This window comes from Phocoena phocoena, chromosome 7 (genome assembly GCF_963924675.1).
Source record: "Phocoena phocoena chromosome 7, mPhoPho1.1, whole genome shotgun sequence".
Classification (NCBI taxonomy): domain Eukaryota; kingdom Metazoa; phylum Chordata; class Mammalia; order Artiodactyla; family Phocoenidae; genus Phocoena; species Phocoena phocoena.
This window is the reverse complement of record NC_089225.1, coordinates 64,079,078-64,106,799: the sequence shown is the minus strand read 5'-3', so window position 1 is coordinate 64,106,799 and position 27,722 is coordinate 64,079,078. Positions and strand designations below refer to the sequence as shown.

Genomic DNA, 27,722 nt, shown 5'->3' with positions numbered 1-27,722 from the left:
ATAGCTTGTACATAGAAACTGAGTAATATCTTAAGGATTTTTAATATAAGGTACATTGAATCAAAAGGTTAGTATCTCCCATAGTGGTTTTATAAAAGATGCAGAATATTTTCTTATGTTCTTATATTTCTTATATTGACCCCCAATATAAATTAAAGATATAATCATTAAATTATGGTTTTGTCCAGGCATCTTGGGAAGAGAGTTTACTGCAGTATAGTCTAGGAATGCAGCTTGCTTGTGGACTAACAATATAAAAATTAAGGGACATGATTAATAATCAGTTAAATTCTTTCTTCACGGGACTTTGTGGAGGAGCCATGTTCCTTTCAGTCCTGATTAGAAACCTATTGCTATTTCTACCCATTAGGGTATCATGTTGATTCTATTTTTGCATGAATCAATGGAGGAGTTTCTTATATTTGGTTTAAGTCATCTTGGTTGTCCATTGGAAGCTGGAAAGCTCCAACAAATTACTGATTAATAAAAAAATATTTTTGTTATTGATGCTATTATAAAAATAGAAGCACCCTGTTCTTTCTGGATAATCTTTATTAAATAATATTAAATGACAATTTAAACAAACTTAAGCAATTTTTGTCAATATGTTCTCCTCCAATATTTTTAACTTAAAAAAAAGGCTCCAGAAATTCTGATGAGAGTGCATATTCCCTCCTATAATTTTTACTTTGTGGAAAAAAAAACCTATCAAGGAAACATGTCCATGACATTCAGCTTCCAGACTGAGAATTTTGGAACACAAATAGACACAAAACAAGACTACTGTGCTGTCATGCATGTGGTGGCATGCTAAAAGGTGTTGTTGCTGCCCGGGCAAAGGACAGTCTCTGTTTTTAATAAGATCACGTTTAGGGAAAGACCTCTTCACATAGAATCTAAAATCACACTGACTTTGTGGTTGTGATGCAAATGTACTATTTGCATCTGTCACATTGTAGATGCTTAATAAGCGGTGACAATAGTTATCATTGTTGCCACAAAAGGAGACTGTGACATGATACAAGGTAAACACATCAAAGGTAATTTTTTCTTTGTTCTTAAGAAATAGCTGAAAACTTTGAGTAACTGATTTTTACATATACACTTATTTTTCTTTTTCAGAATGTACAGAAAATCCTATCACATGGTTGGGTTGACATATCCAGAAGCTGTCATAGTAACATTAAAGGTAAAAAACATGTTCAATTACTTTAGTTTTTCAACTAGTCATTTTTTCTAATCTCCTTAAAAGGACTAGGAGAAAATGAGAATAGGTCTTTGCTGCAGCTTACATGTTGGAATGTAAAAAATATTTTAACCATTTACAAAATGTCATGTGTTTCAAGTCATGACTCATTGTAGATTTAAATGAGGATCAATTTACCCTAACAAACTATATCAATACATACATATACACACACGTGTATGTGATGTTTTCTTCTTCTTCATGCTCTATTTAGGTGGATCTTGAATTCAATTTTGAGATGGCACCAGCAGTTGTCAGAATACACATATTTTGTTACTATATATTATGAAAGAGTTGAATACTTTATAAATAAAAAGATATTTCAGTCAAATATGGTTAAAGGCAAAGCTTATATGGAGTAAAATTGTTTAGAATTTTAGGTCCGAGAAAATATAAAAAGTAAGATAAAATTAAGAAAGGAAACAAAAAAGAAATTCATATCTTTTGTCTCTGGCTTTCCCTGTGGCTGCCCTAGTCTGAGGCCCAACTGCAGTATTATATGTGTTAGAAATAACTAGAGCTGAAAATCTGAAGTTGTGAAAGTTTTTGACTTGCTTGTTCCCATTGCATGTGTGTGTGTGTGTGTGTGCACGGGCACACTATTCCTAGACTTTATTACTAAAGAGGCATTTTGTAGGCTCACCATTCTGCATTCCTTATTTCATTCCATCACTTAATTTGGGTAGGAAATTCAACTTTGTCTCCTCTAACAGTTTTATGGTGGTTTTCCTGTATTAACCACAAATTTAAAGAATACTAGCAACAGAATATACTGGGTTATTTTATTTTTGATTTATTAAACTCCTTTCCTAGTTTAAATCTATATTGCTTTCTTTTGTTCTTTAATTTCCTTTAAAGCATCCCCTTTGCATTTGTTTTTTCTCTGCTGCATATTAGATTTTAATCTTATTCATTTAAAAAGGTAGTTTGTTTTTCTTAGAAGCTTTTTTATATTCATGTTTCTAAAGTGATAATAGAGGCAAGTATATAACTGAAATGTCACATTATCAGATATTAATTACTCCTTGGCTCTTGAGAGATTTTGATTTCATTATTTCCTGAACTGTGGGCATGAAAATTACTTATTTTTATTTATTTTTCTTAGAAACCAGCTAACAGAGTATTCTGGTATGAGAGAATGTAAACATTTTTCTAAAATGTAGTGTAGGGAAATCATGAACTAACAGGTTGAAGAGAATTATCACTAAGTTAAGAGTGTTTTAGTAATTCTAATTTCCTGAGATACCTCCTTGTCTTGTTTGTTCTCAATCTGACAAAGTAAAAGCCAAGCATCTGCAGTAGTTTACAGATGTAAATCACCATTGTTGATTTAAAAAATCCCCCAAAATGGAGAGCTAAGCTTTTACTCAGTGGGAAACCCCTACTGGGAACTGTAAATAGCAGCCTGTAACATTCTGAACTAATTCTGTGTTAGCTTTGGAATTTGGTGAGATTTGTTGGTCTCCTTTGAGCTTTATTGATGGTAAATGCCTTCTAACAAAACTTTGAGAGATTTTTAAATTTACAAACTGATCAAGCAAGTATTTCGCGATCAAATTAGGGCCAAACGCAAGGAATTTAACAAAGGTACCCAAGGAAACCAAAAAATATTTCACTGGTGTTTTGAAATGATTAAAAACACGTTTGATGTTATTGTTGCTATTTGTGGAAAGAAATAGTTTTAAGAGATGGTTTGGATACTTTTAATCAGATTTTCAGTTTAGTTTCAGCATGTTACAGCATGTATTGTTGCCCTCTGTGAAATGTGTTAAATGAATGAAGTTCTAAACAGGGCCTGCTCAAATTCAAAATTAATGTATAGCTTTAAGGTTGTCCACTTACTGTTCAATACTAAACCTGTTGTGTGTATGCAAACACTAGACCTTCTTTACTAATAATTTATGATAATCATTAGAACTGATTCTGCTGTATTTCTGTAGATTTTTAAGTTTCAGTGATTTATTTACTGTTGCAACTCAAGCTTTACCTTAATGTACTGATGTACTTAATACCTCCTTAATGTACTGATACCACTTGCTACAAGTCCATTTTGTGGACCCCTCTGCAAGTTTTTGTCCTGGAATCACCTGAATTAAAGTCGTGAGGTGGCTGGAGTAGTTGGATATACCTGCTCATTGCCCTCTTTTCCCACAGTTAAGGGGGACTTTCCTAGGGTATCTATTTCCCTACAGGCCTGGCCACTTCCCCGGGGAATTGCCTGAAATGCCAAAATTCCTAACCTCCCCCTCAATCAAGAGACCCACTTCCTTTATCTTACAATCTGGCCCTGGTAGAAAGTAAAAATGAATCAGCCAAGGTTAGAGTGAGTAATAAGGTAGTAGTACTCTACCGAGAGAGAGAGCTCTGCCTCTCTAGGGCATCTTCATCTTAAAAAAAAAAAGACATAAAATATAAAATCTTTAACCAATTAGTAACTTTTAAACGGTAGAATTTCAAGCAACGTAGCAGGTGGGTGGGTGGGTGGGAAAGATAAATTGGAGCTATCTTCCCTCTCTCTCTCAATTACATCACCCATATAACCTGCAATTGCGTCTTGAAATGAGGCCCACTCTGGGAAAATGATTTATGGCATGCATTTGGAGAGAGACTAAGAATATGGGCAGTGTTATAGAGTTATCAGGTTTACTGCATCATATTGGATAACCTTGGGATTAAGGGGAAGATCTTAAGCATTATTGACCTCACTTTTGTGGATCCACAGATACTAAGTGTCCCTGTCACATCAGACGCTGGTAAAAATGAAGTTTGATGTGCTGAATTGAAATCTGACCTGCTGGATGTACAATGCCTGAGCTTTCCAAGAATTTTTTCATAGAAAGAAACAGAATCATATGATATTGCCAACTAAAATATTTACTTTTTTTCCTACAGGATGTTGATAAATGGTCTTTTGATGTATTTGCCTTGAATGAAGCAAGTGGAGAACATAGTCTGAAGTTTATGATTTATGAACTATTTACCAGATATGATCTTATCAACCGTTTCAAGGTCAGAAACATGGAACAAAAGTAAAATGCTCTTAGAATGAGTTATCTGAATAAGAATGAAAATGCAGAACAATGGGTCATTAATCAATTCATTTAAAAATGTTTCTGGATTGTCAAATCACAGAACTAAGGGGATGAGTTCACCACTTGAAATAGCCATTCTCTACAAATCACTGACATTTCTGTATATCCACTGGGGTATCATAAGGCCATGATAGACTCATTCCAACAAGATACAAACATCCCCCTGAATTATTCACAGAACACTCATGTAAAGATTGGAATCTATGTCTTAAAGAAATATGATTTTCCTAAAATGCAGAATGAACCATTATTGGCAGCTTTTTTTAAATTGAAATGAAAGGGTTTCTAATTAACTTCACTTAGAGCCATCTCAGCAACAGATTTGATTCAGATTTCTGAGCCCGTATCTATGGAATCATGTTATTTTTAGAGTTAGAATTTACTGGGAGGTCATTTATTTTAACCCCCTTGAATTACCAATAGAAAAACTAGACTTCACCAGTTGTAATTGGAAAATTTTACCCCTTTAAGAACTAGCCTTCTTATCTGACTCTGGAAGATACAAAATTTAAAGATTGCTATATGGGTAAGACTGTTATTTCATCTATCTTAATTAAACACTTGGGGGTTATAATCCTTCTCAGCATTGAAAACTGACAGGTTAATGAAGTGTTTTTTCAGAACAATCCACATTTAACTTTAAGAAACTACTGCCCACATCTGACTCACTAATGTATCCCATCCCAAACGTCTTTGTGCTCATGTTGATTTAGTGCCACTCTTTTGGTCAAAATATAATCATAATTGTTACTTTCTGCAGATTCCTGTTTGTTGCCTAATTGCCTTTGCAGAAGCTTTAGAAGTTGGTTACAGCAAGTACAAAAATCCGTATCACAATTTGATTCATGCAGCTGATGTCACTCAAACTGTGCATTACATAATGCTTCATACAGGTATCATGGTAAGAAAGTCTTTGTAACTGAAGTTTGTTAGTTTGCAACATCAAATTCCATTCCCTTCTCACTGTCTCTTTAATACTCATAAAAGTATTTCAAGTAATAATCTTCTGGAATTTTGAGGGTTAATGAGTTATTTACAATATTCATTTTTCAAAAAATATTTTAACTCAGTGAATAAAGATCTCCAGAAGGAAATGAAAATAGACCGCAAATTTTTCAAAATTTGGACTATGTAACATTTTTCATTTGTAAATTCCTTTTCCCATAGGTATCAACCCCCAGAAAAGTGACCTAGAGAAAAATTCTTTGGAATAAAAGTTAGTTGTAGTGCTCTCCCCTCCTTTCATCACCCAAGCTGAGCTCAGTAGCTTTTTCTCTTTTACATGTTTGCATTGCTAATTACAATCAAATCCTAATAGGGATTTTTGGAAATTATTCATTTGGATTTTTCCGAATTCTTCTTCCTTCTCTTTGTATTTGAATGAATCAGTTGATGAGTGAATAAATGGTTCAGCAGTGCAAATCCTGGGACAAAAATGAGTAGATGTTGGGAAGTCTGGGACTGCCTAGAATTTCTATAGTGTCTTAGAGCATAGGATTACTTCCAAGGGATAAAAAGGGACGGGAAGTCCTTCCTTCTGAAGGTTCCAAACTGGGATGGGTTCAAAAGGGTATGAGCCATGTGAGATCCCCAGAATCTGAGTACATTTTTGATTCCTCATGTATCAACCTAGGCTGAAGCAGTACCATAAAATGCATATAAGTAGAATGGTCCACCAAACCTCATAATTTACATTGCCTACCTGTTTAGATTTCAAAAGTCACATTCTTTTTATTGGTAAGTCTCATTGGCATTCAGATCTGTGTAACTAGTACTCCTCCATATCTCATCATTCTGCCCCAGAGACTGTGTTCTTTACCTGGTCCCACACAAAGCCCTTAGGGCCACAGTATAGAGTCCTGAAGATCTTGAAAACTTGTAGCAGGTACATGATTCTCCAAGTTTATTGTATACAGATGATAATTGTATACACTTTCCCCCAGAATCCAGTGTGTGGTTTCCTACACATAAGATCCCTTTGCTATGATTCATCCAGAGGTGTCTCACGTGATGAATGAAAAAATTATGTATTTTACTTCTCCATCTTTTTGCCTCCCAAATGTTGCAGATCCGTCAATGCCTTGGGCTCAGATTCCACTCCTGCCCCGTGTTCCAATTATCTGTTTTCTCCAGAACAAACTACTCTAAACTCAGTGGCTTAAAACAATAATTTATCATTGTTTCTTATGGGTGTCTGTAGTTAGAAGGGTCCCAACTAGAAGGTTCTCATTTGGGGTCTCTTGTGTGATTGTGACCAGCTAGCAACTATGGTCAAAGACATCTGAGGACATCACTGGGCAAGACATCCACAGTGGTTCACTCACATGGCTGGCAGTTGATAATGGCTAATAGCTGGGAGCTCAGCTGGGATTTTAATGAAGAAGTTTCTTCAAATATCACTACCAATTCAATAGAAATATGCATTATATTGGCAGGATCACTAAGTAATTATAGCCTGCTTTGGAGTTAATGCCTACTATGGGGAGGTAAAAATCTCAAAAACCTTCACTGATGCATGACTCTCTTGTGGCCTTCTAGAAGGCTGAATTATATGTGATGTTAACCTTATACCTTTGTTTTCTCTTTTTAAGATGTAAATGTGGCTATCACCCAGTTAAGATATAAATGGGCCCATCGAGCCAAATCAAATGCAGTCATGGCTGAACTTGGTCCTTGGTTGAAATTTACTCACCATTCATTCCAGGAGTCTGATTTGACATTTAAAGGGAGGGAGTAGAACTTAGCAATAATAAGTAGAAACTCAAACTTTCAAAGATATAGCTTCAAAATATTGTAAGCTTTTTTAAAGTAGTGTATAATTTTCTGTTTCTCTTTCTAGCATGTGTGCGTGTGCACACACACTTACACACAAATTATTTTAAAGCTCTGTTGGTTTAATAAGTCTTCATTGTCAGAGCTGTTTCTTGAACTCTGTTTTCATTTGGTTTGATATACATGGCAATTAGTGGGAAGAGCAAAGTGCCTCCTGACAGCTGCAAATGCTGTTAACGCTTGAAAAAGTTGCTTTAACATCTTCCTGGTTAGATTTGCTTTTCCTTTCTAAGGCCTTGGAATTAAATCTGATTGTGAGGTGGTTTTCATTTCAAGTGTTTGGCATTTCCTCTTCCCTGAATTCTGTGGCTTTGAAAAGTTAACTGAAAAATGAAATATTTAAGTGTTAGTCTGAAACAGAAACTGTACTAATTAAATTTCCTCAGAACAAAATGGAGTGGAAAAGTAATGCCTACTTTGGTATAAAAAAAATCTCTGCTTTAATTATGAAGTACAACCAGAAGATATATGCCATTTCAGGCTGTTAGGAAACCAGGATTTTGTTTTGAAATACATTTTTGCTTTAATTATGAAGTACAACCAGAAGATATATGCCATTTCAGGCTGTTAGGAAACCAGGATTTTGTTTTGAAATACATTTTTGCTTAAGTACCACAAGTGTAAAGGGAACCAAATAAAAGACTCCTAGTTCAGCTTCAGAACCTCTGTTCTGAAGGTGACATTGAACAGATGAGGGATGCTATATTGGTGGGTAAATAGAGAAATGTAAATCTGCAATGTGCATTTACCCTCAGACTTGCAAGGAAGACTTACTTGTTCCAGGATGTAACAAGCCATTCCAACTTCTCTGGAAAACTGGGGAAATCTGGCCCAGCCTGGCATGACTCTTAGAAAGCTAAAGTTGTTAGTAAAGATCATATAGTCACTTTTTGAGATATATAACTTCACTCTACTTTAGCAGGTTTGGTTTAGAAACATTTCTTTTTTTTTTTTTTTAGAAACATTTCTAAATTTATTCATCCTTTACCAAAAAAAGTGTTGGTGGAATCTTTACTTATCCCTTAGTTTGGCCATTACAAAAATAGTCGGGTGGGAGACTGTCAGTGTTGTCCAGGATTGGGAAAATATATTTAAACTAATGAGAAATTTTATGATTGATGATGAAAGGAAAGGCAAAATGAATTTTCAGTTTATTGACTATTTTGTCAAAACTATGTTACATTGCCAGCTTGAGGGTTTTTTGCAAGTTATTTTAATAAGCTTTTCTTTAGATTAAAAAAATGGTAGTAGGAGAGTATTAGTTTTCATACATATGAATGTGTTGGTTCTTTGAAACAAAAAACAAAGCATTACAGAAATATTCATTTAACTGAAACACCTAGGCTTTGATATGGAGAAGACAGGGTCACTTACTTTAGTGTTTTAGTCATCTCCTGCTGTTTCAAGATGGTCTTATCAGCATGACATTTATGGAGCACTCCAGTAGCAGCCCAGCACTGTCAGATAACTAGTGCAGCCTGTCACCTGCAAAATGTTCGCAGGACCATTGCCTGAAAGGGATTGGGATGAAACCATTGTCCTTCAGTTTGTTAATGTCATATTGGGACACTCTCAGGCCTGGGAGTAGGCAGTGCAGAGAGGATGCCAGGACACCCTCTGTCTCCCTCTCTCTCCTTTTGTCACTTAATTAATTTGTAGCCACATGTAGTGCCATGGTGATAAGGGTGTGTGGTAGCTCGATCCATTTGCTAAAGAGCAAATGCTTCACCGAATGCTGCCAAGCCACTTCCAAATGTCTTTTTGAATATGAAATCATCTGAGGGCCTTGGCAAGGGAACACTCGTATTTGAGGGCTCCTGGCACTGTGTTCCCTCTAATACTGAGAGTAGAAGAAAAAGAGATAACTTGAAAACTATTCCTTTGGAACTTGTAGTCCACTGACTACACCCAGAAATAGCCCCTCACACTCTGAAATTACTTAATTTTTCTCCAATCTACAGAAATTTGCCACTATGTCTCTGTTCTGCAAACTACATGGAAATTCTGTTCTTGTAAATGGCTTCCGATACAACAGTGTTTGGAAGAGTGGGAAGAGTGTGGGCTTTCAAGGCAAGCAAACACAGATTTAAAACCCTACTTCCCCACTTCCTAGCTCACTTGCTCTCCATATCTGTTCCCTTGTCACTAAAATGTGGTTAATAATACCAACTACCTTGTAGTACAACAGTGAGGAGTAATGATATCATATGTGTAATCCTAACCTAGTTCCTGAAACATAATAGCTATTAGTAAAAATTATTAGTAATTTATATATTATATATTAACTTATGTGTATTATATGTTAATATTATTATAATATACTCACTTTCCATATTGAGTAAGTTATAGCAAAGTACTTCAGTCTATTCAAAGGGATAGAGAAAAAAAGGTCCAACCCTACCTATCATGTAAGCTAAAGGGGTTGTTAATTACGCCCTTTTAGACACACCGGCATCTAATATGTCAATGTGATTTTCTGACCTAAAATTCTCCCAGGCCTATACATATACACATATACATTCTCTATCATACACACACACACACACACACACACACACACACACACACACACAAACACACACACACATTAAATAATTCAGATATGAAAATTACATCCTAAGTCTTAAAGCTTTGTTAGCTTCTCTACCTATCAGTATATTTAGTTAAATTATCTAGAAATTCTGCTTTTGAAATCCTAGAAGAATGTATTCAGCATATTACCACCCTGGAATAATGAAGGTTATTGTCATCCATAGAAGGAAGGAATATTGTGATCTGTGGAAAGAACAGAAATTTTGGAATCAGACAGATTTTAGTTTGAATTCCTGCTCTGCCACTTGAGAGCTATGTGACTTTTGGCAGGTTGATTCAATTCTTTAGGATTCAGCTGTGTTATTTGCCAAATAAGATTTAAAACATTTACCTAGTAAATGGTAAATAGGGTGATTATAAAAATTAAATGAAACCATCTACCTAAAAAGTCCAGTTAATGTTAGTTCTTTCTCCTTTCTTTCCATCAACATTGTGCATGCTATTAATGGAAGTCAATGCCTCTCTCTGGTATAATTTGAGGACTGCGCTTTTTACAGCAAGTCTACCTGAGCAGTTCTCTAGGCAAACTGCAGTTTAGATGAAGCACAATGTCTACACTGCTCATGACTCTTCATTTTAACCCTTTATTTCTGCCCATTAAGAATCAGAAGAACTTAGGTTATGTACTGACCACTGTTCTAGTTGGGAAGAATGATATGATTCAGACTTATTCTCTCTGACTTGTCATCATGAGTAATTTACAAAATTCATGAATTTAAGCAACCATTTTCTGAGTTAGAATTCTCATTCAACACCAGTGTAAAATGAATTGTCAACTAAGGACATAAAAATCAGCCCCCAATTCTACTTTCACTAATATGAAATAGATGTATTTTTCAATTAAGTGTGAATGTTCAATGTTTCTCTCTTCCCAAACTAGTTTATAATGTAAACTTAATTGTTAAGACTATACTGTGGCAATAAGTAAGATGAATTGATGAAGGAAGTACTATTTATAGGAGGCAGGGATTAATGAGACTAAAAACAGGAAACATGTATAATCAATTTTGAAAGTTAGAAAGATAATAATTTTAAATACTTATGAGATAATCTATAATTAAAATTCAGCTCTTATTTCCTAATTTAATTATTTTTACAATTGCGCTTCATATTCTATATTATCGTAGTAGATATAGAATATTGCTTTTTAAAAATCACAGGTAAGTCTGTAAATCTTAAATATAACTAATAGGAAATACTTAAGAAAATAGGTGATTTTTTTTCTAATAACAATTTTCTTTATTAAAACAATGGATTTCTGGGGTTACAAAATCTGGTTTAACTTCAATTGCTATTCAGTTCATGGTGTTTAATTCCACAGTCTCAGTGGGGACATTGGAGGCTCAGTCCCAGTTCAGCCTCTAATATAGACCTTTAATGAGGTAATTTCCTTCCTTTTAATGACTCACAATTAAATGCACCTATAAACACAGTGCAGCTAGTTATATCAACTCTCCTTAGTTCTAAAAATTATTTCTGCTTCAGTCATCCAACTGTAAGACATTTATTCTTGAATTGCAATCACTAAAGATATGTTAGCTCATTATTATTTTCCAGATTCAATACCTTAAACAATGTATTTAAAGTAATAAGTTCAGTAAAATGCCATTTATTCTGTATTTTACTGTATATTAAGACTTGTAATAGGCACAGCACATACATCAACTTTAAATTTCTTTTAAAGTCCACAGGGGAATGATCACTAATTTTATTTTCATGGAAACTGTGCCTGAGAGGGTAAATAGCTTATTTGCCTGAGGATTAACAAGGCTTAAAATCAGGATTCTCTGATTCCACAGTCTCTTTCCACTATTCCCAATTAACTCCTCCAAGTGCAAAACTAGTGAAATTCAATTCAACAGACAAATGCCAAGTTCCTACTATGTGCCAAATACCATGATGGGTTATATGAAAGGAGCAAAGATGAATAAGACTGTGCCTTTAACAATCATGAGACTCAACAGTGTCACCTCCACTGTTAGACCCATGGACCTACAGTGGCTTCCTGTTGCCTTTTATTCAAAATCTTAATTCATCAGCTCTAATCAAGGTAGCTTATCAATTCTTTCCCATACTCCATCTTCAATCTCACTTCACTTGACTCTCCAACACAATTATACTATTAGCAATTCAATTACCGTACAGGCCTCTATAGTATCATTCCATATTTACTCTTTCTATTTAGAATCTCTCTGTTTCCAACCTTGCATTTAGCTACCAATCTTTGTCCATCCTTCTTCCAAGATCCACTGCCACCAAATAGGTGTCCTAACTGCCCTTCTATTCTGTGAGTTTTCATCAAGTATGCATGTACTTTATATTCTGCTGCTGCTTTGTGCAAGGTTTTTGTTTCAAGTATATGGCATAAAACCACTAAGAGCAAGTTCCACATCACTTTGGATCCTCTATTCTTACCATCAAGTACCACCTACTTACAGCGCTCTCCAATGGAACTTCCTGTGGTGATGCAAATATTTTGTATCTGTACTGTTCTATAAGATAACCACTTACCACTATTGAGCAGTTGAAATGTGGCTACTGCAACTGAAAAAGTGAACTTAATTTTACTTAATTTTATTTATTTTTAAATAGTCATATGTGATTATCATATTGAACAATGCAGTTAAAGTGTTATGCAAAATGTGAGTAATGAATAAACTATCAAATTACCTAAATGGACTTATAACAGTAGAGGAATTTTATTAAAACCATCCAATTGATAACAACAACAACAAAATCAATGTATATGAAGCAGTGCTCTGGATTTTACGTGAAAGCATTTATTCTTTCATTGCTATTCAGTTTAATTGTATAGTCAAAGAATATATGTATCATGAAGAACAAACTTGATAAATTCTTGGAATCTCTTCTAAATCTCTAAATATAAAAACTAAGTTCAGTTTCTCTGATGACCAAAGTGAGTATTTTCAACTCACAGGTGGAAAATTTTCTAATAGTAGGGTCTTCTACAAAAGTTGTGCTAAAAGACATTTTAGTGTTGTATGAGTTATATGTTAAAAATCACTAAACTGAAATGATTTCATGAGATCCCAAATTCGTAAGGCTGTAAATTCAAAATCCATTTAGAGTTCACCTTTTAAATCATAGAAAATTACTTCTTTTCCAATTAACAAGGAAAATTATAATGTCTGAATTTTTAACTTAACAAGCCATGAAACAATCATCAGCCTCATGAAGAATCCATTATGCACAATTAATGGAGGTAAAATAGGGGAAAATTATTTAAAATTCATATAACAGTTTTATATATTGATTTATACTGTGTGCAATGAAAATATTTATTTTTTAGAAAGACAGCATTGAGTCTGCTTTTTGATATGATGGAATCTTTGTTTAATTTAATAGCACTGGCTCACTGAACTGGAAATTTTAGCAATGGTCTTTGCTGCTGCCATTCATGATTATGAGCATACGGGAACTACAAACAATTTTCATATTCAGACAAGGTAAGTTAGATAAAGGATTAACTTTTCTAAGTTAAAACTTGAAATGTATTTTTCTGAATATTACTTATTTTTAAGAGGATTTCAAAATAATAATGAAGATGTCTAATAAGAATGGATTTTAGCAAAATGCCTTAAGCTTGAAACACCTCAATCAGCAATTCTTATTTATCAAGAATCTTGTATTTTGGTGACATATTTAGCAATTTAAAGAACATAAAAATGTATAAGATAATTTTTCTTTGCCCAGAACTTGCACTAAACTATCACACAAGTCAGACATTTATTCACGGGGACAAATCTTACCATATTATTGTTCACGGCATCAGTCTGGTGTCATTATATATTTGAAAGTAATGAAGTTCCGCTTCTGAAAAAAAATCTAAAGATCAAATAAATCTTATTTCCAGGTTAGCATGCAATGTTAAATTTAAACTAATTAGAAAATTGGATTTTTAATTATGGTGATAATGGCAATTATTAGAATCAAAATACCAGAGTAGAGGTGCATTAGTCTGTTATGAATGTTACATAATACTACAGATTGGGTGGTTTAAATAACAGATATTTTCTCACAGTTCTGAAGACTGGACATGCAAGATCAAAGTGTTAACAAGTTTGGTTTCTTCTGAGGTCTCTCCCCTTAGCTTGCAGATGGCTGACTTCTTGCTGTGTCCTCACATGACCTTTTCTCTGTGCTTGAACATACGTCAGGGTCTCTTCCTCTTCTTATAAGACATCAGTCATATTGGATTAGGGCCCACCCTTTGACCTCTTTTAACATTAATTATCTCTTTAAAGGCCTTATCTCCAAATACGTCACATTCTAAGGTACTGGGGTTAGGACCATAAACATATAAATTTGGGGGAACACGATTCAGTCCATAATAGAAAGGGGCTCTAACCTCTTTTTGGCTGAAAAGAGATTTCAGTACCTGGGAAACAGAATTTGGTTTAAGACCCATCAGGATCCAATTCACTTGTTTACATAGGATCCTGAATTTCTATGTCTTTCACTAGTCAGAGATGCTTAAGATGGAGATGTAAGTCGAGAGACTGGTTTCTTTCTGGAACTACTGTAGTGCTCTCTATTCTTGTTGAGGGAAGACTAAACCCAGTTAATTTTTTTTGTTCATTTTTTTAAATTAATAGACTTTATTCCTTAGAGTAGATTTAGGTTTACATAAAAATTGAACAGAAAGTAGAGTTTCCACATACTCCTTCCCCAACCCCACATTTTCCCCTAGTGTTAACATCTTACATCAGGTGTGGTACATTTGTTACAATCGATGAACCAATATTGATACATTATTATTAGCTAAAATCTATAGCCTGCATTTTGGTTTACTGTTTGTGTTATACATTTTATGGGCTTTACAAATGTATAATGCCATGTATCCACCATTATAGTATCATCCACAATAGTTTCACTGCCCTAAAAAGTCTCCTGAGCTTCATCTTTTCATTCCTCCTTCCCTCCTTCCCCCTTTACCCATGGCAATCACTGATCTTAAGATCTCTAGTTTTGCCTTTTCCAAAATGTCATGTATTCGAAATCATGCAGTATGAAGCCTTTTCAAACTGGCTTCTTCCACTTAACAATATGCATTTAAGGTTCCTCTATGTCCTTTCATGACTTGTTAGCTCATTTCTTTTTACTGCTGAATAATATTCCATTGCATGGATGTACCAGAGTTCACGTATTCTACTATTGAAGGATGTCTTGGTTTCCTCCAAATTTTGGCATTTATGAAAAAGCTGCCATAAATGTTCATGTGCAGGTTTTTGTGTGGTCTGTTCATTTGTATTTTAAGAGCAATATTTCTAAAAACTGATTTTCCAGCTATAGGAATTTGTTGTTTTGATGTGGAGAGCATGGAACATTTTATTAAAATACTGAACATTTTAGGGCTTCCTTGGTGGCGCAGTGGTTGAGGGTCCGCCTGCCGATGCAGGGGATGCAGGTTCGTGCCCCGGTCCGGGAGAATCCCACATGCCGTGGAGCAGCTGGGCCCATGAGCCATGGCCGCTGAGACTGCGCATCTGGAGCCTGTGCTCCGCAACAGGAGAGGCCGCATTAGTGAGAGGCCCACATACCGCCAAAAAAAAAAAATAATAATAAAATAAAATACAGAACATTTTAGAGCTTCAAGGGATCCTACAGTGACTGAGGTCCACATTATAGATCATATGGTCTAAGCCTCACAGTCTAAGAAAAGAAAACAAAGATCTTAGTAGGTGAAATTACCTAACTATATGCACATAGTCAGCTGGTGGCAATAGCAGGGTTGAGAAGCTGAGATGAGGGACACTTACTCTCAATCCAGTCTATTTACATAACTCTGCTCCCATGGGCAGAGACAGACATGTAACAGTAAATCTTTTACAGCCTTAAATGGATGGACTTGAAAATTATGGCTCCTTGACAGAGACAGAAGGAGAGTTGAAATTCAAACAACGAAATGTTGGGGAAAGCATTCTGTCTATCCCTAGAGTCTCCCACATTGACAGAGCATAAAGTGAAAAGGAAGACCTTGAAGTCTGGTTGTACAGCAGGGGTGTTATTAACCTACACTTTTGTAGAGTATAGAGATATCCTGTTTTCATTTGTGTTAAACATCAAAGGAAAGGTAAACTATGCAGATCATTTTTGCTTAGCAAAGGCTCTTCTATATCTACCAAATTCATAATAAGTGGGATTTTAATTAAAGACAGCTCATTACTGAGCCGGGCCCAGTGTAGGACCACAGTTTTAGGAATTGGAGAAAGGAGCAAGTGATTTGCTTCCAATAAATATTTCTTGCTCTTTCTATTTTTAAAAGTAAAGGCAATGGACTGACCTCCAGCAGCAATATTAAATTATCACTTCTAGATTTCTCCTTTTGCCATTGATTTACAACTGGATGAAGAGTCCTAATCTACTTATCCTTTAGACTGCAGAGAAGGAAAAGGAGATGGAGAAAAGGAGGAGGAGAAAGAGCAGAGAGAGGAGGAGGATGAAGAAGAACACACTTTTTACCATTTTATATTAAGAAGCTCTGTATAAACACTGGGGAAGGTCTATTATTTTACTTATTTTCTTATATATTGTCTATCAGGATCAATTATTTAATAGATTAATTCTACAAGAACTTGAACATTTTATGAACAAAAAAGTTGTAATGATCACAAATGCAACAATATGATGTGCTTTTTGAAATTATTGGCTTCACATTTTGTCCAAGTATATATTGGTTTTATGTTACTGATTTCAATAATTCTATCGTATTTTATATTATTCATTGTTACTTGGATTTAGAGTTGCTTTTCTAATATGGAAACCTACTTACTGGATAATGAAAAATGACTGAAAAATAATTTAAAACATAGTGCAAGGCTAGATTTGAGTTCAATACAGACATTATAATTCATACAATCCTTGAAAGTGTAAATAAATAGAAATAATTTCCTCTTTGTGAAAAGAAAATGCCAAGCTACATGTAACCATGGACACTGGGTATTGCTTAGAATCTTGTTCTTTCCATAGCAGTCAAAGATTATCTCAAGCATTAAGACCATTCTGTATTCTAAGCGTCCTTTTGGATTTATGAGACAAAATCACACATAATTTGCTACAATTAAATCTGGTTAAAAAACACATCTTTGCTTGTTGCTGAGAGAAAGAAATAGTGATACTTAGATCCACATCATGCAATAACCCTGGCAAAACTGCCATGGCTAGATTTGAGATTGTATGATACAAAATATGTGATTTGCAAATCACAGTTTTCCCCATGATCTCAGCAAATTTCTGGAGATACTTAGACAAGATCTATTTAATTTTCTCTCGAACAAGGATTGCATGTATGCTCTCCTAGTTCAGTTTTCTGTGTATCGAGCTATGATTATTGCTAATAAAATTTTTAGGCCAAGGCTGGGATGATTAAAAGAAAGTCTATTTTGGGGTTATATGCTATTAGCTAACTACATATGTTATTCTACTTTTATGATAGTGCTAGGAACAAAAGAGGAAGTAATTATTCCACTGCCTGATAGGTCATTTCCCCTATATTGGATTAATAATCAAGCTTGGTTTATCCACCAGACTATTAGATACAGATCTCAAATAGGTTGCTTGCTACAGAAGCCAGATTTCTTAGTTCTTTCTTTTATTTGTCATTGTCTACTCTTTGGTAAACTTTCAGTGCTAAGGTCAGTGCTAGATCACTACCCACTGAAAAGCCTGAAATAGTCTTAGTGAGACATTTTTAGTGCTGACAGAATATGTGTCTACAGGAGAAAGGAAAGGTGAGAGGAGTGTGTTGTGTGTTGGTGTAAGTGGTAGCAAAATTGTTACAGGTTTCACCTTGACTTTCCTTTGGTGCTATTTTTACTGCCTACCTACAAGTTGTCAACTTATTTGCATGGGACACTGCACTGAACATAGTAGCTCTGCTTCCATTCCACACTTGCAAAATGATCTGGCAACTTAAGGGGATAGAGGAAGAAGAAGCAAGGGCTCAATTATACAGATTTGGGAACACTTGGAATATTTCACACTTTATGCTAGAATACCAATTTCAATAGTGCAACTTAAGTACTTTATTTGATGATCAAACGATATAAAAACACAAACAGGCGAGAAATAAAAGCCTTCCCTTAATGAATTCATCATTTTAAAATATAATGCCCATTATAAATTGGTGGTGAAACATACATTTTAAGTTTTGCTTTACAAAATGGTTTTCCCAGTTTAATGGTAGAGGACCTATAATACTCAAATCGAATTACAGCATTATAAGAGAAAAAAATAGAATCATAAATAGACCAAATGATTTTTAACATCCCCTCTGCCTTCTACCCAAAGTAAATTTAGTCCAAGGGAGTAAGGATGGTAATCAACTATATAGAATAGGTACAAAAGGGTTGGTTCATTCAGTGATTAAATGAGGATGTTAGGTGATTTTTTTCTCTCTCTCTTTGTCATATCTAGATCTTGCAGTCATCTGGATTGCAAATTGAAAGGAAAAGGCATAAATACATTTAAATTATGATAATACAAGGAGACTAGGCACATGACCAAGTAAAATTTATGCCTAGGTTTGACATTAAAAATTCAATTGAGGTAACCCATCATATCAATAGGCTAAAGAAAAAAACACACAATCATATCAAGATGCAGAAAAAGCACTTACCGTAATCCAATAGCTATTCACGATAAAAATATTCAGTAAATTAGGAATAGAGGGAAACTTCCTCAACCTGACAAAGAATAATCACAAAAAACCTACAGTTAACATCATACTTAACAGTGAGAAACTCAAAGCTTTCCCACTAAGATCAGGAATAAGGCAAAGATGTCCCCACCTCTCTACTGCTTTTCAATATCATATTATACAGGTTGGGAAGGAAGACAAAACTGTCTTTGTTCATAGATGACATAATGGTCTATGTAGAAAATCCAAAAACTCAACCAAAATACTTCTAGAACTAATAAGCAATTATAACAAATTTTCATGATGCAAGTTTAATACACAAAACTCAGTCACCCTCATATATACTGGCAATGAGCAAGTGGAATTTGAAGTCAAAATTTAATTTAAAAAATTTAAAACTAAAATTCAATAATGTAAAATATCATTTACATTAGCATCCAAAAATTGAAATATTTGGGTATAAATCTAACAAAATGTAGAAGATGTATATAAGGCAAACTACAAAACTTTGATGAAAGAATTCAAAGAAGAACTACATAAATGAAGAGATATTCCATGTTCATGGATAGGAAAACTCAATATTGTCAAGAAGTCAGTTCTTCTCAACTTGATCTATAGACTTAATGCAATCCCAATAAAAATACCAGCAAGTTATTTTGTGTATATCAGCAAGCAGATTTAATGTTTATATGGAGAGGCAAAAAGACCCAGAACAGCCAACTCAACATTGAAGGAGAGAACAAAGCTGGAGAATTGACACAATCCAACTTCTAGACTTACTATAAGTCTACAGTAAACAAGACAGTATGGTAATGGCAAAAGAACAGACAAATAGGTCAATGGGGCAGAATAGAGAGCTCAGGAATGCACTTACATAAATACATTCAACTGATCTTTAACAAATGAGCAAATGCCATACAATGGAGCAAAGATAGTCTCTTCAACAAATGGTGCTGGAACAACTAGACATCCACATGCAAAAAAATGAATCTGGACACAAACCTTACATTCTTCATAAAAATTAACTCAAAATGTATGATATGGCTTCCCTGGTGGCGCAGTGGTTGAGTCCACCTGCCGATGCAGGGGACACGGGTTCGTGCCCCGGTCTGGGAAGATCCCACATGCCACGGAGCGGGTGGGCCCGTGAGCCATGGCCGCTGAGCCTGCGCGTCCAGAGCCTGTGCTCCGCAGTGGGAGAGGCCACAACAGTGAGAGGCCCGCGTACTGCAAAAAAAAAAGTATGATAGACCTAAATGTAAAATGCAAAACTCTAAAACTTCTAGAAGGTAACATAGGAGAAAATCTAGATGATCTTAGGCGTGGCAATGACTTTTTCAATACAACACCAAGGCACAATTCTTGAAAGAAATAACTGATAAACTGGACCTCATTAAAACTAAAAAATTATGCTTTATGAAAGGAATATCAAGAGAATTACAAGATAACCAAAGAGTAGGAGAAAATATTTGCAAAAGATACATCTGATAAAGGACTATTGTGCAAAATATATAAAGAAGCCTTAACACTCAACAATAAGAAAATAAAGAACCTGATTTAAAAATGGTCCTTAACAGATACCTCACCAAAGATACACAGATGGCAAATTAGCTTATGCAAAGATGCTCCATATTATATGTCATCAGGGAAATGCAAATTAAATGAGCTATCACTACACATCTTTTAGAAAGGCCAAAATCCAGAACATTGAGAACACCAAACACTAGTAAGGATGTAGATCAACAGGAACTCTCATGCATTGCTGATGAGAATGCAAAATGGTACAGCCGCATTGGAAGACAGTTTGGTGGTTTCTTAAAAAACTAAGCATGCTCTTACCATGTGAGCCAGCAGTCACTCTCCTTGGTATTTACCCAACAGAGCTGAAAACTTATGTCCACACAAAAACCTGCACAGAGGTGTTTATAGCAGCTTTATTCATAATTGCCAAAACTTAAAAGCAACCAAGATGTCATTCAGTAGGTGAGTGGATAAATAAACTGTGATACATCCAGATAATGTAATATTATTTAGTGCTCAAAAGAATTGAGCTATCAAGCCATGAAAAGATATAAAGGTAGCTCACATGCATACTAAAAGGTTCAAGAATTCAATCTGAAAAGGCTACGTACTGTATGAGTCCAACCATATGACATTCTGGAAATGGCAAAACTGTGAAAACAATAAAAAGATCAGGAGTTGCCAAGGGTTCAGGGGATGGGAAGGGAAGGATGAATTGGCAGATCACAAAAGATTTCTAGGGCAGTGAAAATACTCTGTATGATGCAACAATGGTAGATGTATGTCGTTATACATTTGTCCAAACCCATAGAATGTACACCACTAAGAGTAAACCCTTTATGTAAACTATGGACTCTGGGTGATAGTGATGTTCAATGTAGATTCATCAATTTCAACAAGTGTACCACTGTGATTGGGGATGTTAATAATGGGGGAGGCTGTGCATGTGTGGGGACCAGGGGGTATATGGTGAATCTCTGTACTTTCTGCTCAATTTTGTTATGAACCTAAAACTGCTCTAAAAAATAAATCTATTTTTAAAAAAATTATCATACAGTAAAAAACAAAAAGAAAGGAAACTAAGTACTTCCATAAGTCTAGGTGTTTAATTATAGGATTTTTACGGATGATATTTTGTCTTGTGACTTGAGTAGTTTTCGAAGACGCTCATGAGGTCTAAAGAAATCCTCTACTTGGCATTTTGTTTCTAATTCTTAGGTCAGATGTTGCTATTTTGTATAATGATCGCTCCGTCCTTGAAAATCACCATGTGAGTGCAGCTTATCGGCTTATGCAAGAAGAAGAAATGAATGTCCTGGTAAATTTATCCAAAGATGACTGGAGGTGAGTTTCAGAGGAAACCTAGAGGAAATGTAATTTTAGGGAAAATGTTAAGTGATGTAAACTGAAGAAAACAGATGAAAGTCAATCCTTTACTCACAAAACAAACTCAGTTCCCTTTGACTGGATGATTCTGAGAATGATTAGTGCCTAGAAGACTCAGGAGCCAGGCTCTGTTACATGGAGCTGAACTATTTCAAGGCCAATTCAACATCTATATGCATCATAGCCAATCCATAAGATTATGTGCCACATAAGAAAAACCTTAAAATCCATAACTACATACTCCTGGGAATGGAGCTCTGCTCAGCTGTACCAATATGTGGTCCTACATGAATTCAGAATTTTAGCATCACACTGATCCCTTCATATATTACTTTTCTATATGTGTTTAGCTTTTCTAAAAATCAAAGAACTCACTATTTGGGGAAAAAGTTATGAATATAACATACTAAAATGACCTCGATGCAAAGGGTAATCTTACATGTTTCTCCAAGGCATCTGTCTTCTCAAAAAGAAAAAAAAAAATTACGTGAAATGGTATTGCTTATTGCCATGCAGGGAAAAATAACAAGATGCACCCCTACTGCTCAGCATAACATTCCCTCCTTTCTTCTTGATCCTCAGGTCATCATCATCCCCTTCATTTGACTATAGGCTTGCCAGATGTAACAAATAAAAATAAAGGACATCCAGTTAAATATAAATTTCAGATAAACAGAGACATTTTTTAGTGTAAGTATATTCCTAATTTTCTGTGGGACCTACTTACATTAAAAAAAAAAAAAGAAAGCCTTTATCTTTAACTAAGATCTTGTTAAAAGTCAGTTAATGGGCTGAAAAAATTCCTATTCAAATTCAAATATCAAAGTGTTGTTTAGGTTTGTTTTTGTTTTTTTCTTTAAATCAAGGTGAAAAGAAATGTCCAAAGAAGTAACCTGGAATTAAGATCTGCCTTAAAATAAATAAATAAAAGTTTAATTCAGGGTTTAAAACAAGCCCTAATTTCCCATGGTTACTTCTCCAAATATTAAAACTTCCTGGATTTTCAAGGCTGGAAAAAATATGGGCTCACTTTTGCAACTGTAGAAAAAGCTCTGAAGTCAGGGGAAGGAGGCATTCTGTTTTGGGAACCCAATTCAGGCCTCTCATTTTATGCCACAGGAAACAATAGCACAGTTGGGTCACCAACCTAGGAAGGCCAGGATCTAATTGTGAAGCCACCACTGCTGGGTATGGGGAAAACAGAAGGGCAAAGGTAGAAGCAGGGACACAAGTGCAGAGGTGTTTCCTAAGGTCCGAGAGATTGACTGTTTATATGTAGAGTATTAATTTATTTCTTCATCAGTGATTATCATTCCCAGAGGTAACATTTGTATTATTAATTTTATTCTTTGAATTAACGTTTTTCTTCTCAAAGTTATTCTGTTGCTATTTCAGTGTGATTTTTTTCTATTACACTTTGTTCTTTAACATCTGTATTATTTATTCTCATAATTTACTCCTCTAATATTTTATATTTTTGTACAGTAGCTAAGAATTTACTGTACAAAACATCCTAATTGAGTGTTTTTATAGAATTTTTCTTTTCAGCCGCTCCACAAGGCTTGCAGGATCTTAGTTCCCCACCCGGGGATAGAACCCGTGGCCCCAGCAGTGAGAGCACCAAGTCCTAACCACTGGACTGCCAGGGAATTCCCAAATTTTTTTAACACATACTATAATATCACATGATTTATGATTTGATTTATCATATGATTTAACACTGTTTCCAAAAAGCTGTAAAAGATTTATTTAATAGTATAAACTTGATACTATTTTACCAAGAATTAAAATATGGATAGTGGGACTTACCTGGTGGCTTAGTGATTAAGATTCCGCCTGCCAATTCAGGAGACAGGGGTTCAAGCCCAGGTCTGGGAAGATCCCACATGCGGTGGAACAACTAAGCCCGTGTGCCACAACTACTGAGCCCACGTGCCGCAACTATTGAAGCCTGCGCGTCTAGAGCCCATGCTCCACAACAAGAAAAGCCACGGCAATGAGAAGCCTGCACACTGCAACGAAGAGTAACCCCCGCTCACTGCAACTAGAGAAAGCCCACACGCAGTGACGAAGACCCAACACAGCCAAAAATAAATAAATAAATAAATTTAATAAATAAAATAAAATATGGGTAGCTAGCTTTTTAAGGGTTTGTAGGTTTTCTGTTTGCAAATCTATTTTTTAAAGTAACTTTAGTAACTATAAATGCAGTAATTTTAAAATTTTGGCAAGAAAAATGTATAACTAAAGTAACATTTCCTTTGTGCACTAGTTTGCCTATTGATATTAGTTGATTATTGACAATATCTAACATTTATTGATTACTGTTAAAAAACAAAGTTCAACTGAGTATATTTTAAAAATCTTATTGGCTTTATTCAACCCAATTCATGAATTGGGCAGCATCCCATCTAGCAAATGAAAAGGAGCTCCAAATAACTGTACAAAATGGCAGATTTTATAAGCAGAAAGCGGAAGACAAGGAAGTTATTCTATCAAGAAGCTGATTATTTCAGGCAAATTCACCTTCCTTTGGGGGATGACAGGGGATTACCTCACTAGTGCTGACCAGGTAATTCCACATTGATTGGTTTAAGTTTCCAATCCTGGGGGAGGTATTAAGTCTTGTTTGGTGATGTGGGCTTAGCACAAGGACTCCATTTTGGGCCTGTTGTCTCTTTTTTAACATCACATCTGCAAAGTACAAAGTATTTATTAAATTTTATAGATTTCATAAAACTTTTGTCTCATTTTTCCTAGTTAACATGAATATTTTGGTACAGTTGGTATTGTAACATGGGTATCTCGTAATTTAGAAGAAAAAATGTAATTGAGAATAAGTATTAACTATCTTTGATAGCTTCCATTCCCTTAATATTTGGGTAAAAGAATTCTAAGCAAGCTATACAATATCATGAACAGTAATCAGAGTATTGTTTTCTCATTGCTCCTATCTAAAAATCCAACTGAATTGAGCACCCATAATTTTCAGCAAGAATCTCCAATATGTGGTTGTTCTTAAAAACAAATCATTCAATCATACCATCTTTAGGTAAAATATCTTTGACACAAGATCATAATTCAAGTTTAGCATACACCTGTAATTTAGCTTATTCTACTGGCCACAGAATGAAATAAAATATCATTTCCAGTATAAGTGACTTTTTTACCTATCTGTACTGAGCAAGCAATGAATTGTAGAACATGCAAGCCTTTACTGGCATTACTCATCTCCTGCTTACCGTGAGAATGAGTTATTCATTCATAGGCTTTGTGATATGTTCACCGTATTTGCAGTGTCTTGGTTAAAATTTTAACAGTACCAGTAGCTCTGTCTATGATATGTAGGATCGAGGTCCCCAGGGCTTAAACAGAGAATTCCCGCTCACTTATAGCCTTGGTTTCTCTGGAGTCCTCATCATGGAAGCTTGGTACAGTGGAGTGATCCAAGTGTCAGCTTTGCTAGTGAGAACTCTTGGGGGTGAATCTTATCTCTGCTATGTACTAGCTGTGTGACTGAGCAAACAACTCAATCCCCTCTGGTGGGAAATAATAGTACCCCTCACATAAAAGCACCTAGAACACTGCCTTGATGGAATAAATACTGAATAAATGGTGGTGGTTTTCTTAATTACAAATTCTGCCTTTAGAACTCTTTAAAATTAGTTAGGATTCTTTCTGATATTATTATTTCTAAAAATAATATTTAGAAATTATGAGTGGGGGAGGGATGTAGGTGTGGGAGGGAAGGCATCCAGTTCTTTAAAAGGAGATGTTGCATCATTCACAAATCACTCTCCTGGCAACATCCTAAAGCCAAACTTTCGTAAGCTCTTTTATATTTAAAATGTAGCATCTTTTGTGCTCATACCATTAGAAAAAATAAAATGTAATTCGCAATATTAAGGAAATATTTCACTTGAGAACAAAAAGGGGCCAAACAAACCTTTCTGCTTTTGATGACTCCACAGGGATCTTCGGAACCTAGTGATTGAAATGGTTTTGTCTACAGACATGTCGGGTCACTTCCAGCAAATTAAAAATATAAGAAACAGTTTGCAGCAGCCTGAAGGGTAGGTGTTTTTTTTTTTTTTTTTTCGTGTTAAAGGTATATGGGCTTGGACTCAGAGGAGACTGTAATTGGTTACTTTGTTCTGATAATTTGAGCATGTCCTTGTTTTGACAGGCTTGACAAAGCCAAAACCATGTCCCTGATCCTCCATGCAGCAGACATCAGTCACCCAGCCAAATCCTGGCAGCTGCACCACAGATGGACCATGGCCCTGATGGAGGAGTTTTTCCTACAGGTGCCTCTTTCATGTTCTGTGTCTATGCAAATGTTTTTGGAAATAGTGACTGTGCATATCGACGTACATCTTCTCTGTAAAGAATCCAGACCTTGTGACTTGCTGTTACCAACTTGGCCACAACACATTCTTGGGACTTCAGGCAGAATTTATTAATCTTTCAAATAAATGTATTAAATAATCCTATGCAGTATAATACATGTTTTAAAGAGGGTCAAGTCTTGGATCTCAGATGCCAATCTCAAGAGAGAAAGAAATTAACAAATGAGTCGCTATCTGCTGTTAAAAGGTAAAATGCTAGGGTTAGGTTTAGGGTTAGGGTTTGCAGAGGCAGCAAATAGCTTTCACCATAAAAAGAGAAAGGGAAGATTTATAACACTTCTGCATACATCTTGCTGGTTAGAATTTAGTTATACATGCATAGTTGCAAGGATGGCTGAGAAATATAGCTTTTAGCTGGGTGAACATGTACCTAACTGCAAAAATCTATTGTTATGTGAAAAAGCAAGCCTGGATATTGTTGACAAAAAATTAATCAATAGCCAATCTAAGAAAGAAGTGGAAAATTTTATTTGAGCCAAACTAAAGATTATAACCTGGGAGACAGTCTCTCAGAGAGTTCTGAGAACTGTTCTGAAGAGCGAAAGGGGGAGGCCAGTATATACGTGATTTCGGCAAAAGGGGCACGTGCGATCAAGTACACGTCTCAGTAGAAGGTTGCTGCTAGTCACAAGGAACAGACATTTTAGTTAATGGTTTTAGTGCTTTTCTAAGTATGGGAAGATGCAAGAATCCAAGTTCACAAGAAATTCCTCCTGAAAATATCTAACTATCTGAAGGCCAGTTCTGTCAGTTTCCCCCCAGCACAAAGCACCACATCCTGATCTTCACCCTGAATTCCTTTCAGGGTGTATTGTAAGTCAGCAGCTTCAGTGCCTGATGACTTGATTATCGTAGGACTGGATGGTGGGCAACATTCTTTATTTTACAATCTCTCACCTTTAGGTCTTAATTTCGACCAAGATTTGGGAGGCATTTCATGACCAATTTGTTCCATGGCGCTAGGAATACTCATTCCCAGGTTGGGCAAGAATTTCATTGTTAGGCCACTCAATGTACTATTACTGGACTAAACCCTGTTAACAGTGGCCAAAAACCTCTGGAACTCCTGTCATACTAGTCTCTTATGGTTCAGGAAATAGTTCCCTCTTGTTGCTTCTTCCCATATCTAGAGTTACACTATTGTAATCACTGATCTTATAGAACTGTATATTTGGTCAATTGTTTCAAGTTGCCTAATCATCATTAATTTTATCACAGTCACACATTTAGTAGTGCAAGAAACAATCTTGTAAAATAGGCAGAATACAAGTACTAAGGTCATAGTGAGTACTTAAGTTAAAAACTTCCATTAGGTGTGACCCAGTATCTCTCCAGGTCATCTGACCAGTCTGCTTTGCACCAATCGCTATCTTTAAGGGAAATGATGCATTGGCATTGTACGTAAAGTGCACCAAAGATGTCTGCACATACGAGGTGAGCAGTGGGTCATCTAGACCCCTTACAAGATTGCAAAAAGCAATGTTAATTTCTAAGGAGTTACATGGCTGGTGCCAGAAGGAAAAGAATTGATCTTTATGATTGAGCAGGTGTTTCTGCCATTGGGGAGGTTTGGTTAATGCATAATGCAGATACACAATGGACACTAGAGGGGAGGGAAGAGGCCCAGATGGGCAGAGCAAAAAATATGTTTAAATTTTTCTTGTCTTGCCTTAAAATGTGAATTTTTATTTCATCAATATGGAGAATGACCAGTGTTCTCTACAACAAGTATATGTTTTTTTTCTCTATAGTGTCCTTGTTCTGTTTCTACTCCCACTGGGGTACTACAGTAAAATGAGCCAAGTAACTCAGGAAAGTGCTCTACTTACAATTATAGTTTTATTATAAAGAATACAACTCAGGAACAGCCAAATGAAGAAGTGCATAGGCCAAGGTCTGGAAGGGTCCCAGATATGAATCTTCCACTCTCTCTCCCCCCCGTAGAGTCAGGGTGTGTCACCTTCCTGACACATCAATGTGTTCAC

The 27,722-nt window shown here is 35.5% G+C and overlaps 1 protein-coding gene across 2 annotated transcripts in view; it reads left to right on the top strand.

The window, feature by feature from the left end:
- The window catches only part of PDE1A (phosphodiesterase 1A), a 345,491-nt gene that overhangs the window by 254,275 nt on the left and 63,494 nt on the right, over positions 1 to 27,722 (top strand). For both annotated transcript variants that reach the window (XM_065880877.1, XM_065880876.1), the window contains exons 4-10: positions 1,123 to 1,189; positions 4,139 to 4,255; positions 5,099 to 5,239; positions 13,129 to 13,229; positions 21,161 to 21,286; positions 25,300 to 25,401; positions 25,515 to 25,635. In XM_065880877.1, coding sequence (XP_065736949.1) covers positions 1,123 to 1,189; positions 4,139 to 4,255; positions 5,099 to 5,239; positions 13,129 to 13,229; positions 21,161 to 21,286; positions 25,300 to 25,401; positions 25,515 to 25,635 — 775 coding nt within the window. The remainder of the gene's footprint in view (positions 1 to 1,122; positions 1,190 to 4,138; positions 4,256 to 5,098; positions 5,240 to 13,128; positions 13,230 to 21,160; positions 21,287 to 25,299; positions 25,402 to 25,514; positions 25,636 to 27,722) is intronic.